General features: G+C 42.0%; 1 protein-coding gene across 1 annotated transcript in view; it reads right to left on the minus strand.

Moving 5' to 3' along the window:
* Window positions 1-1,716: 1,716 nt before the first annotated feature.
* Window positions 1,717-20,959, minus strand: part of LOC138956541 (glycoprotein-N-acetylgalactosamine 3-beta-galactosyltransferase 1-like) — a 37,498-nt gene continuing 18,255 nt past the window's right edge. The window contains exons 2-8 of the mRNA XM_070327877.1: window positions 16,921-17,011; window positions 12,251-12,313; window positions 11,520-11,717; window positions 10,788-10,977; window positions 9,607-9,717; window positions 8,747-8,918; window positions 1,717-2,973 (exon numbers count right to left, since the gene is read on the minus strand). Of these exons, the coding sequence (XP_070183978.1) occupies window positions 2,737-2,973; window positions 8,747-8,918; window positions 9,607-9,717; window positions 10,788-10,977; window positions 11,520-11,717; window positions 12,251-12,313; window positions 16,921-17,002 (1,053 nt within the window). The 5' untranslated portion in view covers window positions 17,003-17,011 and the 3' untranslated portion in view covers window positions 1,717-2,736. The remainder of the gene's footprint in view (window positions 2,974-8,746; window positions 8,919-9,606; window positions 9,718-10,787; window positions 10,978-11,519; window positions 11,718-12,250; window positions 12,314-16,920; window positions 17,012-20,959) is intronic.

Genomic DNA, 20,959 nt, shown 5'->3' on the forward strand with positions numbered 1-20,959 from the left:
AGGTAGTACTGCCACCTTAAAGTTGATTTGAAAACAAAAAAAATATATTTATTTTTTAAACTTTTTTAATTTTAATTTTAATTTTAATTTGTTTGTGTGAAAGAAACTTCTTGAGGTGTGACTCTAAACACATGCCCCCTAAAAAAAACAAGGTTTTTGTGAGAAATTTTTTTTTTAAAATGAATAAAAATTGATTTCGGCAACTGTCTGTTTGTGACTGACACTGGGCGATTATCCCCCCCTTATGTTGCAATTTTCCAGAGAATGTGCAATACTAAATGTGAGAACATTTTTGTTTCTGACTACACATACCATGTCATGAGACAATTTGATGTCAAATCATTGTACCCTTTTCCAGACAACGGAACTCATTTTCTAGGCTTCTTATGGAGCCAGACCCTGTGGTCTAATAGACAGTCATTCAATTTCAAGACAATCATCACAGCTTTGAACCGACCCTTTCGTTCAACCAGGCAGAAGAAACAACTATAGTAAAAGCTACAGCGCGATCAACGTTCGCCCATTTACGAACTCGCGATGAGATTTGAGATTTGTTTCCTCTGGTCACGAAGCCTACCGTTTACAAACGCATGCGCACTAATTGGGATTCCCCCAATTTCCTCGACCTTGACCTCAAAACTCTTGAAGCCACTACTTCGGCTTTCAATTTAGTTCTTGCATACCGAGTAGCTGGCAACTTTGCTTCCGAAGTTCCCACTTTCAAAGTTAATTTCCAGGGTCTCTCACTTGACATCATTATACGACAATATCGCATCTTAAGAGTCCTTACCTATCTAAAAGAAACCTCCAACGCATACTACAATTGCAGGACATTCCTGTTTTTAAGGCAGCTCATTGGGAAATGAGCTCAGACAGAATATCGAAGACGTGAAATGCGTCAATCGAGCAACTGTCGTAACTTGGCTACAATGAGATGGTAGGCTACCTTGCACCATAGACACGAACTGTGACATTCTTGTTTAATTTAGGTGAAATGTGACCCTCCACCACGGAATGAGTCGCATGTCACCTTTGCATGATTTTCATATTTTTACATTTTCCTAAAGAGTTTGTTATGCTCTATCCAGTGGTGAAAACCGTTTTAGAAAAGAGCGAAAACTGTTTGAGTTATAAGCCTGTGACTAAGGTGACCCTCACGCTGTTACCATACACTCTCCGGACTTATATCAAGCCTAGCGCAGAACCGCGCGAGGTGACATGCGACTCATTTCGTGGTGGAGGGTCACAAATGCTTGAAACAGAGTGGCTCAAAAGCGACAGTTCGATCAGTTACTAACCGAAAAAACGAGCTCGAGTCATTCGGCGAAGGTGGCGAGCTTTCAAACCATCACGACTCATATTACATCTTATCATCACGCATATTTCACACGAGTAGAATGGTGCAGGGGTTACGGATTCGGAAATTCGATCCGGCGCTCTGGGTTCAAGTGCCGCTGGGAGCAATTTTTTTAATTTTTTTATTAATCTTTTTCTTAAAAGGCAATTCAGGCTACAACAACCGGTTGTTGTCTCTGTGTTCATTTGTTTTTAATTGCGTAAAGAAACTGTCCTATGCTTTCACAAAAAATCCAATCTTGGCTTTTATATAAAAAGCAGGAAAAAAAACAGAAAAAAAGATCAATCAAGACGGATGCTCCCCGATAACAAAAGAAAGAAGAAAAAAAAAGAAGAAAAAAAGAGAGGCAAAAAAGAAAGGGTTGAAGCTGCCTGCATGCAACTGAGATTAAAATAAAAAAAAAGGAGAAAAAAAGTTCAACATAATCATTTATTTTTCTCCCTTACATTCAGGTCAACAAAGTCATTGTCATAGCTAGGCAGTCATTCGATTCCAAGACAATCATCACAGGTTTGAACCGACCCTTTCGTTTAACCATTCAAAAAACAACAGCAATAACGCTGTTAGTACTACAGCGCGCTCAACGTTCGCCCTTTTGAACTCGCGATGAGACTTGTTTCTTCTGGTCGCCAAGCTTACCGTTAACAAACGCATGTACTAGTTGGGATTCCCCCAATTTTCGCGACCATGACCGAATACTCTCGAAGTCAGCACAACGGCGTTCATGCATAGGGAACAGTTAGAAAGTTAACTTTGGGAGTTCCTACTTTCAAAAGAGGCCTCTACTTCCAGTGTTTCTGACTTCCAGTTCATGCATACTGACCCTGGGGTCCAGGGGTCAGTAGAAGTAGGGTACCGTGGGGGGGGGGGGGGGGGGGTCTGGGGGGCAAAGTCCCCCTGAAGCTGAACATTTGTAGCTATCTTATTAACAATGTGTGGCTTATCCTTGATTTTAAATATTATCAACTGGTGTCAGCAGCCACTCATTATTTCTTTTAAAGTTAGTACATGTATTAAATAATGGCAATTTATCTTCCATGATATCTGCTCCCGACATCATATAGTATGTTTAGAAGAAAGACATGTCGCATAGGATTGGCAGTTAAAACTTTACAAAAATGATACTGATTAAACAATTAATACTTCCCCCGGCTTTACAGACAGAAACAACAACAAAATTCACAAACATTAAAACAAATTTTTTTTTACAGCCGAGGGCGGGGGGGTTCCGGAACCCCTGTAACCACCCCCCTAATCCGCCCCTGACAACCCCTCCCCTCCCGCACGCACACTACATCGCACACAGTCATCATCTGAACGCTTTATTATGTTTTTTTCTGACACACATGCACACAACCACACACACACATACACACACACTACACACACACACACACACACACTTCGTCACAGTGTGTCATCATCTGAACACTTGGTTCTGTTTCTGTGTGAAGCACCAGCTCCACGTGGGGTTGGAACAGCTTCTGTCGTAAAATGACGTCATCGGGATGACGTCCGTAGACGTCAATGTGGTAGAGCATCATCTCCAGAGTGTACATGTTCGGCGGCTTGATGTAGTGGAAGCTGATCGTCAGCTGACTGCAGCAGTCCGGACCCTGTGTGGTTCAAACAACATGTTAGTCAAATCTAGAATCCGGACACACAAACAAGCAAACAGTGTTGGTACGAGCCCAAGCAAGAGCTGGTCTTACCTGACCCTGTTTGGGGTCTTACTGATAAGTAATGGTGTATTTATTGTATTTACTTCCTAGTCATTGAGACAGACCAACAGAGAGAGAGAGAGAGAGAGAGAGAGAGACAGACAGACAGACAGACAGACAGACAGACAGACAGACAGACAGACAGACAGACAGACAGACAGAGACAGAGAGAAAAACACACAGAGAGACGCTTTGAGAGTTTATTGTCATCAGCTTTAAAACTTAAAAGCCCCTAGGACAAAGGGTATGAAAGAAATGAACATAACCATACCTGCAAGCACACACACCCACACACACATACACACCCACACACACACCCACACACACACACACACACACACACTCACACACACACACACACACACACACACATACACACACACACACACTCTCTCCCTCTCTTGGTTTTGCTTCTTCTTTTATCCCTGATTCTCTCTGACAAACAAACAAACGAACACGCATAAAAGCGCGCCTGCACTCGCACTCACACACGGATTCTTCCTCCCAGCTGGATCATGAACATAGTTACAATAATGCAATTAAAATTCGTAAAATAGTCTAAAAGCATCGAACACAACATTAAAGCTTCAAACATTAAGAATGTTATGGGAACAGACCACCCGTATGTTGCTTACTTCATACTCCACAATGTACATTCCCTTGCTTCCATTTTTTCCCTCCTGATATCTAAAGCCATGGCAATATAATTATGAAACATGCAAGTGATCTTATATCACTTTCAAATCACTCGATGCCAGCAGGCGAAACACAGCATTCATGTTGGGCTGAAAGGACGCACATTCTAAAATTGCAAACTTTTGTCTCAAATTCGCATAGCATTTACACTTGAAGAGGAAGTGGACTTCATCTTCTGGTTCCTCTGTACACAATGGACAAAAACAATGTTGTACTTGTTCATCAGTTACAAACCATTTCGTATTGCTATATAAACCACATGTCCTCAATACGAATCTTGCAAAATGTTCCCTTCTCTATCTATCAATAATGCACATATATTATATGCCTCTGCTTGAAATGCACATTTGAAGGAATGAAACCACTTATACTTCACATTTTCTTCTATTTCAGAATGCCAATTCTGTTTATAACAACACATAAGCATTTCCTTAACATGTCTCAACAAATACCTTTCCATTTCGACAACGAAACCAAATCCATTCTAAACCAATAGGTTCTTTACCTTTGTTGTCCAATTCTCTCTACCTGCCTCTCCATATACAATTCTCTCTACCTGCCTCTCCATATACAATTCTCTCTACCTGCCTCTCCATATACAGTTCTCTCTACCTGCCTCTCCATATACAATTTGGTTCGAAGGATGCAATGGCACACTCAAAAAGCGTTTTATTGCAAAGGTGGACAGAGAGAGAGAGAGAGAGAGAGAGAGAGAAAGAGAGAGTGAGAGAGCGAGAGACAGAGAGAGAGAGCAAAGAGAGAGCGAGAGCCCATGGAAAGAGAGAGAGAGAGACACAGAGAGAGAGAGAGACACAGAGAGAGAGAAAGCCCTAAGAGAGAGCGAGAGATAGAGAAAGAAAGAGAGAGAGAGACAAAGAGAGAGAGATAGAGAGAGACAGACAGACAGACAGACAGAGACAAAGTCACAGTGAGAGAGAGAGAGAGAGAGAGAGAGAGAAAGAGAGAGACCCCCTAACAAAAAAAAGAGAGAGACAGAGACAGAGAGACAGACAGACAAGACAGACAGACAGACAGACAGAGAGACAGACAGACAGAAAAACAGAGAAAAACTCACACAAACAGACAAACAGAGTTTACTGAGAAGAGCTGGTATCTGTGTGTTTTTGGCTCACGTAAGTGTAGCCTATGCGATGGTAAATTTTGTCTGTCTGTGCGTGTGTGTGTGTATGTGTGTGATAGAAACTTTAACATTTGACTGAATACCGAAATACTAATTTCACCTGGTTATTATCCAAGCAACATCTTCCAAGTATTGAAGCAATGATCAACATTTCGTCGGCATGTGTGTAGTTAAAGTGTGTATCCAAAGAAAACGGGTGGTGGGGGGTTTTGGGCGGGTAAAAGCATGCAGGTGACTGGTTTGTGTCGTGTGTGGTATGTAGACCAGGTCAGGAGTCAAGATCAGGTCAGGTCGCGTGAAGGATTGTGGTATAGATTCACTTTTCATTTCTCACCTCTGCATTCGCCGATTCGGGGAAGACGATTTCACATTGTTCGATTTCTTAGCTCAAGAAAAATAGATAAAGAAGATACCAAAGCCAAAGGAGATTTACAACAGTTTGATCTGCACAGCGTGTTTCCAGTGTCTGCGCAGGAAAGATCAGCTGTCGAAAGCGCAGTGTCGATCTGGCAGTCGTGTCCCCATTAACAATGTAAGTACAGACGGATCTAGTGTCTCCCACTCATAAAGCGTGTCACATAAGCTTAATGATCATTCGTTTTGCTTAATTTATTTCTATTTCAGCAGACACGGATATGAAAAACAGTGCTAGGCAGTCACCTCCAGTGAAATTAGTTGATCTAAACTGCCTGTAATGTTTGGATGTCTTTGTTCTTGGTTCGATTTATGTGAATTTCAAAACTTGCTGTAGAGTCTCAAGTTTACTCTGCCCGTATAAAACTGTCTACTATTTACTTGAACATGCAGATATAAGGAAACGGGATGAATCTGTTCTCAAAGTCAAAATTATTACGATTTTGCCTCAGTTTCAAAACATGCTCTGTCATGGTTCTGTCTGTAAAATGTGGTGCCTTTCTACAGACAATTTGTGAATGCTAGATCTACCTAGATCTGTATCGCGTTTCATTCCAGACTCCTCTCTTTGATTGTACTATTTGCTGTTTACGCACTAAGCTTATCACGATTCGTTTAATGTCCGTAACGTTTGGTAAATTCACCTTGCAACAGCTTCCTTGGCTTTGTTGGCATTTTTTTTTCAAGGCAGCACAACGTAAGATTAGCTTCTGTTGGACAGCAGGTAGAATGCGAGTTTTGAGACAACGACAGTCGTCCAAAGAAAGCTTGCTGTGGAATTTTGTTCTACATAATGGCACATGTGATTCTGTATTTTTCAGCGGTTAATGTTAATGGTTTATTTTTTCCTCTGTTGATTTCTTCCTTCTGAGTTGATCGTTATCATTCAAACAAGACCATCAGATAGCAAGGGTGGATCCAGGAAAGGGGGGCACACCCAAACTGTTTTTCACGAACTTGAAGGCGCGAAGCGCCTGAATTGAGGGTGCAAAGCGCCCGAAAAAGCAAGGGTGGGTCGGGTGCATGCCCCCCCCCCCCCCATGAATCTCTTTCTCTTTCCCTGTAGGGGGTCCGGGCCCCCTTTCCCGCCCCCTCCTAAATCCACCACTGGAGAGTACCTCAGTTGCTCCTCAAAATGGACTGTGAATAGTGTGTTGACTGTGTTGACCGTCAGAATTATTTTAAGAACCAGGCTGCTGCAGTCAGTTGACATGTTTCGCATAATGTAGGATTCCCATGCATGCTGCATAGGTAAAGTAGCTTGTATAACCCGACTATTCAGTATCAAAACACTGTTTTTATTTGTGTAGGTTGTAGTCATCACAACTAATCGTATTTTGCCTTTTGTTTCAGAAAGGAGGATAAGCTACAACAAGATCGACGCTATGTCAGATATGCCTCAGCCACATGACGACTTCTGAATTTAGATCCACTCGGCATGGTGACAAGTCTTGATGAAAAGTATATGACTGAGGACAGCAGTGGAAAAAGTGACCACATGGCAGGTACCTATTGCTTAGTGTCTGCAGTGCAAAATACAGATAAGCTGATGGTAGATTTCCAAATGAACACAGCACCCGCAGATCTACTGCTGATTTACGACGGGCAAGCTACAATCCAGGGCAGAGAACACTGCAGCGTTGTAATCCAACTCTTCATTTGTTTCAGGAAAGCACGTCCTTACAAATGAACATTACAACTCTCTGATACACAGACATAGTGTACAGGAACATTCCGATAATTGAGTGGGACAGGATTAAACAAATTCCCAGGGCTGCAGTGAGGAAGTACACGGTTTTTCTGTCATTGGCCCTAATAGCTTTCACACAGCCAGTGTATGCGAGATAATGGTCTTCTTGGTGACTGTTCATGCCCAAGCACGTGGAGCTCTTTGCCAGCAGGACAATGTGTCACTGAACAATATCAGAGACTTCGGAGTGCGAGGACCAGGGCAAATAACCTCATGTGAACCTGTCTGAGTGTGACCATCGTGACGCCCATATCTTTAAATCTTAGTCGTATGACAATTCCAAGAATATATTATCTTGATACGCAAGCTCTAGAGTAAGTTAATGATTGTAGATAAGCTTTGCCATGATAATTATGCTGATGCAGTTTAAAAGTGTGTGGGTGTGTGTGTGTGTGTGTGTGTGTGTGTGTGTGTATGTGTGTGTGTGTGTGTGTGTGTGTGTGTGTGTGTGTGTGTGTGAGAGAGAGGATTGCACAATATCTTATTCTGGGACAACTACACCAACAACAAATACACAGTCATTTTATCTGTTTGACTTCTTTTAACAATTATACATGGAGTAAATATGATGCGTTAGTTTTAACTCTGAGTGTGTGGTGTGTGTGTGGTGTGTTGTGCGTGTGCATGTGCGTGTGACGGAGTGATTTGAGCTTGTGTTACTGTTTGTCGATTTCTTACGGGAGCCTTGAAGGCTTCGCCTCTTGTTTGTTGCTGCTGTATTTCAAGTGCATATATTTATGTTGGTTCAATCTTTAAACAAATAAAAGCATTTATAATAACTATAATGGATCGATACATAATTATAATTTGCATTTTTAAAGCGCGTTCCTTCCTCACCATCACACATCTGACCAGGCTTGTACAGGGGATAACACCGTCCCTCCACTTGGTCACATACTAACAGTCAACACCATTACTGTTGCCTGTGGTAAGTGGATCTTTTTTATAAATGATTTTTCGGACGAGACAAATTAATAAAATAAACAAACAAAACTTGACTAAATATAAAAACGTTGTCGTGTTGATGTTATCTCTCTTGTTTAAAGTGTTTTCCTTCTCTTCTTTCATGTCATTATTCAAACAATGCAGCGGGGATAAATAGCGCAGTCGGTAGCGGCGCTGGCTTCAAAACCCACGTTCAGCGAGGTATTTATTTCCCAGTCAACTTTGTGCAGACCATTCGTGTGTATATCATGTATATCGTGTGAAACTAGCCTGACAGAGACCTGCTTGTCCACAGCCTATGATGCCAAAGTCACCGAGACAAACGTCATTATGGAAAAAAATGTGCGTCTGCTGCAGGATTTTTTAGAACTAACATGTCACGCTACACTGTCTAAAGTGACGTTTCTTTGCTTTGACGTGAAAGATTGCACGAGGCTTTGGAAAAGATCGAGGTTCCAAAAGAAGCGTCTTCAATTTCGACGACTCGACTGCGGGACGTTTTGAGTAAAATACACATGAGTATACTATTTATATATCAGTAGTCATTATGACGAAAAAATTAGCATCCAAGATATGCACATTATTTCACTCGCAAAATCATAGTGGTCTGATTGCATTGAATCGATTTTAAGAGTAATAAATACAGAACAAAAAAATGCACAGTTTAAAACACAAAGGGAAAAATTCCAGTCCCATGGGGGTCTGAAATGGGCTATACTGACCGCCTGCTTGTCGTGCAGGTCGTATCTCCTGGGGCGGGAGGAGAAGAGGGTGTCGGGGAGGATCCAGGGGTGAAAGGTCTCCCTCCCGTAAGTGTCCACCGTGCTGTAGGGGAGCACGCCCACCGCCTCCAGACACCGACCCACCTCCACGTCCTCGTCAGGCTCCTCCGGTCTGCGTGGTCAGTTGGGGTCAGCCAACATGGCAGTTAAAGTTGCGCCATCTCTCTCTCTCCGTCTCTCTTTTCACATCTCTTTTTTTCCAATCTCTCTCTCTCTCTCTCTCTCTCTCTCTCTCTCTCTTCCAATATCTGTCTTTCTCTCTCTCGGTCTCTCTCTCTCTCTCTCTCTCTCTTCCAATATCTGTCTTTCTCTCTCTCGGTCTCTCTCTCGATCTCTCTCTCTCTTCCAATGTATTTCTCTCTCTCTCTCTCTCTCTCTCTCTTTCTCTCTCTCTCTCTCTCTCTTCCAATATCTGTCTCTCTCTCTCTCTCTCTCTTTCTCTCTCTCTCTCTCTCTCTCTCTCTCTCTCTCTCTCTCTCTCTCTCTCTCTCTCTAGTTGCATGTCTCTTTTGTCTGTCTCTCTTTTTTTCTCTGTCTAAGTCTCTTTATCGTTTTTCTCTTTCTTCTGTGCTTGAGAGAGAGAGGGGGAGGGGAGAGAGACAGAGACAGAGACAGAAAAAAAGAGACAGAGACAGAGACAGAAAAAAAGAGAGAGAGACAGAGACAGAAACAAACAGAGAGAGAGAGAGAGGGAGAGAGAGAGGGAGAGAGAGAGAGAGAGAGAGAGAGAGAGAGAGAGAGAGGGGTGGGTGGGGTGGGCGTGTTGGTGTTTCTCAACACTTCTCTCCCAATTATCTTACTTGCATTTTCCGCCATTTTGAGGTAGTCCTTGCTTTCCCATGATGCTGAGCGCACCACGACTTAGCACGTAGCTCGCCCCTCCACTCATGTAGCCGTTATGAACTTTGAGCCTGAATAGTCAAAAGATAGAAACATGAATTCATTATAACGTAAACCTGTCAGTCAAGTAAATATAATTCTTGTACCCATATCACAACGAATGGCGCTTGTTTATGCATGTTTTGATGTACTATTTACATATTATATGTTGGTGAGCCAACTCCACGAGTGTGTCTGCATAGAACCAGCTACGTTTTTATTGTTTTTATTTGTACATACCCCTTGATATTGTGACCACCAAGCCACGCCCCCTATCCCTCCCTGTGTTTTGCCCAACGTGTGTACTTAGTTTTCCCGTGTCTGCATCCTGTACTGTAAAGTTTAAACACGGAAATAGAGGACATCCAGTCCACTGCTCTACCAAGTGAGCTACCAGGGCGGAGGTGCACGAACCGAAAGTGGGTAGAACCCAAACGGGAGAAAACAAACCGCTGAGTCTTATTTATTGAAATCATTTTGAAACAAAATCTAGATTTCTAACACCGCGGCTAGCTCCCTCCCACCCGGTTTGAAACTTTCTCGTGCACGTCGGCCCTGGCCCCCTAAGTACAAGAACTCTATGGAGCACAATTCTTTCATTACTTGATTATTCAATTGCTCGGAAAAAGGTTTCGCTTCCTCCCAGTGAAAAGCTAGTAGCAGCAAGAGTCGCGCTACCCCCGTGCGGCATTAGATACGTCTGAGTCGGCCAATACAATTGACCCGTGTCCGTCCAGAAAAGAAAAGAAAGAGAGTATGGCCAAGAAACAGCTGGAGGCGTGACACAGAGGCCGCACTAAAGAGGCAGGGCAACAGCTGGGCAGAATCGGAAAGAACAGCACATAGCGGAGTGCGATGGAGAAACGTCAATGGCCCATGCTACGCTGAGGGCAAAGGGCAAAAGTCAGTGAGTAAGTGTCCATCCAGGACTGGGCTCAAACCAGAGGATGGCCAGTCCAGAGTTCTACCCACTGAGCTACCAAGAACCCAATGGAGGTGAACTGGCCAGAAGTGGTGGCCGAGGTAGACAGCGGCTGGCTCCCACCTGGTTTGTAATATTCTCGTGCACCTCGACCCAGAAACCCAATGTAGGTGAACTGACCGGAAGTGGTGTCCGAGGTAGACGGGGTCATCGGGCGACAGCTTGGACAGCATGAGTCGGAGGTTCTCCACGATCAGGTACACGTCATCGTCCGCCTTGATGAACCAGTCGTACGTGCCCAGCTCGTGCAGGTACAGGTGCTGCAACGTCGCGAACGTCTTGGCCGTCAGGTGTTGTCTGCCATCAGGTACTGCACGCACCATCGTGTGCGAAAGGTAAGGTACGGTAAGGGAAAGGAAGGGAAGGTAGGGTAGGGTAGGGTAGGGTAAGGTAGAAAAAGGTAAAGTAAGGTGAGGTAAGAGACACAAAGGTAGCGGGTGTAGTGCAGCGAAGGTCTTCCCGTCAGGTGTCGTCTTCCCTTACGCATCTTGGTGTGCACCCCCTCCCCCTCCTCACCTTACCTTACCTTGGTCAGACACTGTACCCATGCCTCATTTGGTAAGCCCCTCCCTCTCAAACACTAGATCAAACCACACACACACACACACACACACACACACACACACACACACACACACACACACACACACACTTTCATAATATACACTACCCTTGTAAGCTTTAAAAAAAAACAAAAATACAAAAGGTAACTAACAGGAACATTTAACGCAAATCACAAAGTAAAAAAATATAAAATTTTGTTTTATCTATTATCAGACATTCCAATAATTAAACTTTCTTGTTTTTTTGTTTGGGATATTTATCGATTAAATGAAAAAGAATGAAGTTTACTATCAGGCAAGTGTAAGACGTTGTTGGGGTGGAAGATTGGCAGTGGAAGTGACGTCACAAACAAATGACGTGTGCATCGCTTAAGCCAGGTGGCATTAACGGCCAGGGCGCGATCCTGATAGGAAACTGTCGTGGTGACGAAACAGAGAATCCTGACCTTGCTGGCAAGGTCATCCGCAACTTCTGTGTTCACGTGTACTGGGGAAAAACCGAAACAAGTAAATGCCACGCACATTGAAAACAACACAGCAAGACATACACATGAACAATCTACGGGGCGGTTACAACCTTGTGTCAGATTAAATATCGGTGACTAGTTGGCCCTTTCCGTTTAAGCACACACACACACACACACACACACACACACACACACACACACACACACACACACACACACACTGCATGCACAAACGCACACACACACATACACACACACCAACGCACGCACGCAAGCACACACACACACACAGACACTTCACACACACACACACACACACACCACACGCACGCACGCACACATACACGCACGCACGCTCACACACCCACACACACACCACACACGCACGCACGCACATACCACATACACACGCACGCACGCATACACGCACGCACGTACACATACACAAACACGCACACACGCACACACACATACACTCACACACACACACACACACACACACACACACACACACACACACACACACACCGACACCACCACTGCTAAACATTACCCTGGTCAGACGGAAGGCGCCGAGAATAAACTATGTAGTCGTAGTCGTAGTTCTCTGACCAGCCTGCACACACACAGAAATGAAAGATGCTGGACAATTATGCGTATCCCTTACCTTGTGTCAAAACTGAGATACAGTACTATACACTCAGTCACTTTGGGTCGGGTACATTGCATCAGCTCGAACAACAAAAGCTCGAACGGAAAAAAGCTTGACGCGACTAAATCTCGACAAGACAAAAGCTTGACGCGACTAAATCTCGGCATGGCAAAACGTTGACACGACAACAGATCGAACGATGGAGGGACAGGAGAAAGGGGTGAGATTTTGTTGGTTAGGGGGAGGCGGGGTCCTGGGTTCCAACAAAGGAAGAAGTAGGTTTTTCAGCTTATTGGAGGAAACCCTGAATATTCATTGTTTATCCGACCCATTCCTGCCTTCCTGTATCAACTTGTGGGTTTTATAAATCGAACACGGCCTCGCTGTGATCCAAAAATGTCACAAGAGTCAACCATGTTGCCTTTTTTATATTTAGTCAATTTTTGACTAAATATTTTAACATCGAGGGGGAATCGAAACGAGGGTCGTGGTGTATGTGCGTGCGTGTGTGCGTGTGTGTGTGTGTGTGTGTGTAGAGCGATTCAGACTAAACTACTGGACCGATCTTTATGAAATTTGACATGAGAGTTCCTGGGTATGAAATCCCCGAACGTTTTTTTCATTTTTTTGATAAATGTCTTTGATGACGTCATATCCGGCTTTTCGTGAAAGTTGAGGCGGCACTGTCACGCCCTCATTTTACAACCAAATTGGTTGAAATTTTGGTCAAGTAATCTTCGACAAAGCCCGGACTTCGGTATTGCATTTCAGCTTGGTGGCTTAAAACTTAATTAATGACTTTGGTCATTAAAAATCTGAAAATTGTAAAAAAAAAATAAAAATTTATAAAACGATCCAAATTTACGTTTATCTTATTCTCCATCATTTGCTGATTCCAAAAACATATAAATATGTTATATTCGGATTAAAAACAAGCTCTGAAAATTAAATATATAAAAATTATTATCAAATTTTTTTTTTCGAAATCAATTTAAAAACACTTTCATCTTATTCCTTGTCGGTTCCTGATTCCAAAAATATATAGATATGATATGTTTGGATTAAAAACACGCTCAGAAAGTTAAAACGAAGAGAGGTACAGAAAAGCGTGCTATCCTTCTCAGCGCAACGAATACCCCGCTCTTCTTGTCAATTCCACGGGCACTGCCTTTGCCACGGGCGGTGGAGTGACGATGCTACGAGTATACGGTCTTGCTGCGTTGCGTTGCGTTCAGTTTCATTCTGTGAGTTCGACAGCTACTTGACTAAATATTGTATTTTCGCCTTACGCGACTTGTTTAGTATGATATTTGTATAGTTAAGTCAGTGTGCCTGTGTGTTTCCCTAATCTTTCTTAGTACTTCTCTTTCCTGAAATTAATGTCCTTTTGTGTGTGACTAGAGTTATTTCCCTTTTTTGTTTCCCTCCATCTTTTAAGCCGTGCTGTGCTGCTTTTGCTTTTGCGTGTTGTTTTCCTTGGTATTTGTTGTCCCGAAGAAGCCTCCATAGGTGATCATTTGACTTTGTCTTGTCTGTGCTGTCTGTGTTGGTGAGTACCCATTTCTTTTGTTTTTCAACTGAAGCCTGTACACGATGAAGAAGATATGGAATCATACCTGGCGGAGTGGCAATGTAAATAAGACATCGGCCTCCTAATCGTAAGGTCGTGAGTTCAAATCCCGATCGCGACCGCCTGGTTGCTGAAGGATGGAGAGTGTTCCGATCTCCCAGGTCAACCTATGCGCAGACATGCTAGTGCCTTATCCACCTGCGTGTGTATATGTCACAGGGGAAACCGGAATCCAGGGGGATCTGGAATCGCCCTAGGGGAAATTGGAATTCTAGTTTCCCCTAGGGGAAACTGGAATTCCAATATCAACTGGAAAATATCTAGTGGAGATTGGAATTCTAGTTTCACCTAGGGGAAACTGGAATCCTTTCTCTAGGGGAAACTGGAATTCTGATTTGCCCTAGGGGAAATTGGAATTTGTATTATGAATGGTTTCACTGCTGATAAATATTATATTCACAAACATTGTTTTGCATTTAACACATGCTTTGTGGAATGTTTTGCAAATTACAAAGCGAATTAAACATGACTACCTACACTATTACTTCGCTCATAGTTCGACAATAAGCCGAGTATGTAATCATCAGTCATTCTTCCCTTTAGTTTAAAGCATGAGGAATGATAATCATGCACACATCGGTGGTGTGAGTTGATCATTCTTATATTTAACAATGTGAACACTGTTTACACACAACTCTGGAAAATCTGCTACTTGCTTTCATGTTTGAATCATGCACACATCCGTGGTGTGAGTTAATCATTCTTATATTTAACAATGTGAACACTGTTTACACACAACTCTGGAAAATCTGCTACTTGCTTTCATGTTTGAATCATGCACACATCCGTGGTGTGAGTTAATCATTCTTATATTTAACAATGTGAACACTGTTTACACACAACTCTGGAAAATCTGCTACTTGCTTTCATGTTTGCCTAGGTTGGCGACAGTAGTTTTACTGTAATGTGAAACCAGTTGTACTTACTTGTACATGTTCTACCATGGAGCAAAAAGATAAATTTTACCAACTCTTGGTCCCGCAGTGGAGCACTGCGGTTATGAAATTAAAGGCCCCTCCTGTTTTTGGAACCGCAGGAGCTTTCTAGTTTGCTGTTAGGTAGATTTTTGGTTCCTCTTTCCTGTCATGCTCTCTTTTTCTTCATGAATTCTTTTCTTTTTTCTGCCTTCTTGCTCATTCACCTGTATTTTTTCCAAAAATCTCTTCTCTTGCCGCTTGTCTCGCGATTCATGTATAGTTTAATCTGTTAGTGTTCTGATGTAAGTCCAGCAGTAGATAGGTTAAGCCTATTTTAACATACTGGAAACTGGTAATCTTCCAGTAGGTATTAATTTAGTTTTACTAAAGCCTGCTGGGACACAAGTAATGGGTTAGTGCATTTGTAAACAGGAATCGCTTGACAAGTGGCCCCCTTCATCCCCCCCTTCCTCGTCCTGATATGGCTCTGCGTAGTCGGCTGGACGTTAAGCAACAAATAAACAAACAAAATAAACCAACTCTTGGAAGATCATATCATGACTTTAGAAGATAAGAAGGAGGCGTTTTGTACATCACAGAGCAAATACAACCATATTCTTCAAGCTCTTCAGCTGGCCAAAGGAGCGAAATGTGCACAAGGAGCCAAGTTCAAACACAGGGCTGGCCAACATTTTTGCCTCCAAACAATTGGAACTCGGACACTTGTTTACTGCGTGAAGGCGAAAACTCCTTGTTACAAAAGAAGACACCTTTGAGACCATCAAGAAGTGTCATGAGGAAGTGTGCCATTCTGGGCGCGACAAAACATGGCACGAGGTGAAAACCAATTACTCTGGAATAAAGTATGACGCAATTGATGTTTTCCTGAAAACGTGTACATCTTGCTCAACAAGAAAAGTCCACCAAAATGCACCATCTGGGAAGCCGATGATCAATCTCACCTTTCTTCTGCGTCTGCAAGTTGATCTCATTGACTACAGAAATAGACCTGATGGTGATTTCAAGTGGGTGCTGCATGCCCGTGATCATTTCACGAAATTCAGCTGGGCGTACGCATTAAAGTCCAAATGCGCACAAGAAGTCGCCGATGCTATGATCAATCAGTTCAGTGTATTCGGTGCGCCAAAGATTATGCAGACCGACAACGGGCGGGAATTCACTGCGAGGGTGATCAATGAGCTGACAACGATGTGGCCTGGAATGGTGATCATCCATGGCAGACCCCGCCATCCCCAATCCCAAGGTAAGATGAACAACTGAAATTTTGACCAAAATCTCAGAAAACGTCACATATTTGAAGTTTTGACATTTTGCTTTTTAAAGTTATTAGCATTAACAATGAATTGGACTTGAATGTGGCACCAAGTGTCACACAGACAGCAAAGCATGCAAGAATACCGAATAGAACATTACACATGCATGGCTGGTCATTGATTGTGTTTTATTTTCGCTAGAATATCTTTTAATTGTCATTGTTGGAATGAAAATAAATAATTGTTAACCATACACACACAGTATCACTCACGTTAACATTCAAATATAGTTCTTTATCAGCAGTAAAACCATTTATAATACAAATTCCAATTTCCCCTAGGGCAAATCAGAATTCCAGTTTCCCCTAGAGAAAGGATTCCAGTTTCCCCTAGGTGAAACTAGAATTCCAATCTCCACTAGATATTTTCCAGTTGATATTGGAATTCCAGTTTCCCCTAGGGGAAACTAGAATTCCAATTTCCCCTAGGGCGATTCCAGATCCCCCTGGATTCCGGTTTCCCCTGTGACATATACACAAACACAAGACCAAGTGCGCACGTAAAAGATCATGTAATCCTTATCAGAGTTCGGTGGGTTAGAGAAACACGAAAATACCCAGCATGCCTCCCCCGAAAGCGGCATGCCTGAACGGCGGGGTAAAAACGGTCATACACGTAAAATCCCACTCGTGCAAACAGATGAGTGAACGTGGGAGTTTCAGCCCATGAACGAAGAAGTAAAGAAGATACCTATCCCGAAGATGATGATGCACACGCCGGAGGCAAGCAGCATGAGTAGCAGAAGTAGCCAGTGCAGTCTTCGCCGAATCATCCCGACAGCCTGCAATGGAAAGGACGGAACTGCCTGTTACAATGATTAAAGGGGGGAGGGGGGGGGGGTTGGCAACTATTCATTTACTTTTTCCAAGAATCTTCAAGCTCTGGAGCTTTTTGTCCTGCAAGCCCCTAAAGTTTCACTCAGAAAACATTAAGCATTTAGAGAAAACTACGAGAATTCAACTTCAACATCTGCAAACATTTGGTGAATGTTACCTTTGTGTGCGCGTTTGTGTGTAAGGCAATGACACAGTTGGCTTTCGCACAGTAGAAGTTATGTCGTCTATACAACAAACCAGGATTCCCTTGGAACAGAAAGCTATAACGTCAGCAAATGTCTCTGAAACTCCTCAGATTGCAAAGGTTTTGAATGCAATGATCAAATTGAACTACTTTTCAACACAATGTTGGGTTTGCGAGCGACCCTTGTACAAGTCCCCCCCCCCCTCTCTCTCTCTCTCTCTCTCTCTCTCTCTCTCTCTCTCTCTCTCTCTCTCTCTCTCTCTCTCTCTCTCTCTCTCTCTCTCTCTCTCTCTCTCTCTCTCAAGAACATCATTTATTCTTCAGGCCGCTAGCCCCTAGAATAGGGTCGTTACAAACAAAAATACAAGTCAAAAATACATACAGCGGCAAAGCAACACGAAGATACAAAACTAAACACATACAGCGGCAAAGCAACCAAGATACAAAACTAAACATACATGGTAAAGTAATACAGTCACAATCAGTCGTCTTGAGCTATGTTTTCAGTAAACTCCAGGCGAGTTTTTAGAGCAATAAACAAGTAAATGCTTAATCTACGAATATCAGATGATGAGCCGTTGCGGAGAATATTCACAAAATTTAATGAGTTATATCTTGTATTTAGAAACTTAGCCCTGGCGTTTGCATACAATGGACAATCAAATACAAAGTGCTTTTCGTCTTCCACAACATCACAAAGCTTGCATAGAATATTCCTGTCCCTTCCAAATGTTCTTCTAAAACACGAAGCTCCAATAGGCAACACACCCAGACGCAATTTGATCAAACAATCGCGGAAACATTTTTTGTCAATGAAATCAAAGTACTTCTCACTTTCAAAAACTGTTTTGAATAATCGGTAGTTTTGATAAATGTCATTACTTATAATGGAACCGTTCCATTCCTGCAAATACATATCAGCCATTCTCTGTTTAAACAAAGAAATAAATGTTTTTTCACACCCCACCCCTTGTTGCAACCAAACATATCCAAACCCCGTGCTAAACAATGTATTCTTTACATGTGTTGCCCAGCATGTTTTACCTCGCTCGTCCAAGTTTTTTAACATTAAGTATGCCTGTCTGGGAATTCTGGATATATCTAGTGTCAACAGCTTCAACCAATATTTTATGCACCTTACTGCACTGTTGATGTACAAAGGGTAGCGTCCCAGTTCTCCATACACAAACTTGTTGGATACTTTAAGAGGAACACTTAAGAACCTTTTGCATGCAAGTGTGTGAACCTTTTCTATATTGTCTAATCTTTGGAGACCCCACATTTCAGAAGAGTACATTAATATGGATTGCACCTGGGAATCGAAAATTTTGAAAAAACAACTTTTGGAGATATCATTCAGTTTTCTAACGTGTCTAATACAGTCAATGCATGCTCGCCTCCCTTTCACCGCTAAAAAATCAACTCCCCTTTTCAAACTCATTTTTGTAGTAAACACAAAACCTAAATAATTATATTCATTAACAACCTCAAGCAATTTTCCATTCAAATACCATTTTTCATTCTTACCCCAAAAAAAACCTTTTCTAAATACCATACATTTGGTTTTATCAATGTTAATGTTTAGGCCAAAAAAAATAATAGGTGTGGTTACGGTAACATAGCCAAAAGAAATAGGGTAGGTAGGTAGGCAATCACTTTTTTTTTTGTTTAACTTTTTTTTCTAATGTGTACAAATTAAACCTACTTGACAGGGAAATAAGTGTGCGACTCGGGCGCTTTCGCTTTCATTGCGTTTTTTGCACTCGGTTTTTTTTTTGTTTGTTTTGACAAATGTAATAAAAAGTTATAGGATCGGCCCCTAAAAATAGGGTAGGTCGGGTTACCGTAACCACACATATTTTTTTTTTAGGCCTTAGGTACAGTCTTTTACATGCATCGTTTAAAACATTTAAAACATTAATCTGCCTTTGTAATCCCAGTGCTGTGTCAGAGAGGAGAGCTAGGTCGTCCGCAAAAAGTAAAATAAATAATTCGACAAGACCGGGCAAAAACTGAATGCCATGCATTCCACCGTTTTCCACAGAGTTAGCTATCTCGTTTATAAAAAGGGAAAAAATTTGTGGACTTAAAATACAACCTTGACGGACCCCTACTGGACACTCAAAAAAATCAGTCATTCTGTCTTCAATCCTAGCTCACACATGACAAAACATTTTGATAAATGGCAACTATTGCTTTCATAAATTTTCCATTCCTACCATACTGCATCAAAACGTCAAACAGTGGTTCTCTTTGAACCGAATCAAATGCCTGGCGTAGATCCACAAAACATACATATAATTTACATCCTCTCTTTGCAAAACATTTATCAACAACAGCCTTTAATGTAAAGATATGATCCACGGTGGAATAACCACGCCTAAAACCAGCCTGAGATTCTGTTAGTTTTTTATGTTCTTCCGTCCATTTCACTAATCTCTTATTCAAAACAAAAGTATAACATTTACTGACTAAACTAAGTAATGAAATCCCGCGGTAATTCGCAGTTAACTTGGGATCACCCTTTTTAAAGATTGGAACAATAATAGCTTTTGCCCATTCATCCGGATAAATGCCCTGGTCAAACAGGATATTAAATAATTTTGTGAGGAAGTGGACAGCAGTATCAGCAACTAACTTTAACATTTCCGCTAGAACTTCGTCGCTACCACATGCTTTTCCTTTTTTCAAATTTCTAATGGCTTCTAAAACCTCAGATTCTGTAATTACTGCATTCAAGTCGGCACATATATCATCGGTTACTTCCCTTGCACCAGCCTGCCCACCCTCTCCCTCTCTCTCCGCTTGCCTTACAACGTCAACATTAAATAGCTGCTGAAAATGTTCAAACCACTGTGCATCAGTAACCTCCTTAGAAATCCTTGACTTTTTTCTTCCCGATAACTGCTTTAACTTCCTTCCAAAATAATTTCCCATCTTTTCCCAAAGAAGCCAGATGTAAAGCTTTATTACGGCTATAGCTTATTTTTTTTGTTTTGGTTAACGTCTTATACTGTTTCCGTGCTTGTACATAAAGTTCGCGGTCTGTATCTGATTTACTAAGTCTATAATCAGTCAAGCGTTGCCGTGCAACAGTCTTCGCCGTATTACAATCATCGTCAAACCATAACGCAGGCCTACGCTGCTGTCCGCCTCCTACCAAAACCCTCTTTCTCATACACTCACTCGCTGACAACAATGCATCAGTAAACAATTTCAATGCTTCATCTACATCATAGTCTACAACAATAAAAGCTTGTTCATACAAATCATGTAAATCATCTCTATACCAAGTTTCCAAAAAGCTCTGATCTTTAGACTGGTCCCAACACATTTTAGAAATCCATTTTGGTTTGCTTGCCTGGACTTTGTCAGAAAAATCAATATTGTTTAGGCAACTCAACACTAATGAAACAGGAAAATGTGACGAATCAACAGAAGACATGACACGTAACGAGCGAATAAAATCTGAAGTACAAATATCAATAGAAATAATGAAGTAGTCAATGGTACTACCACCTGATGTAGACACAAAAGTTAAAGAATCATCACAATCAAATTGCCGTAAGCCATTCATTATAATACAACCAAACATAGAACACATATCAAGCAGCTCTTTACCAAACGCGTTTGTTTCTTTATCATCAGAAATCCTTGCACACATTTCATAATCTGAGTCTCTAAAACACACTTTATTCCAATCCTCATC

This window comes from Littorina saxatilis, unplaced genomic scaffold (assembly GCF_037325665.1).
Source record: "Littorina saxatilis isolate snail1 unplaced genomic scaffold, US_GU_Lsax_2.0 scaffold_123, whole genome shotgun sequence".
Lineage (NCBI taxonomy): Eukaryota > Metazoa > Mollusca > Gastropoda > Littorinimorpha > Littorinidae > Littorina > Littorina saxatilis.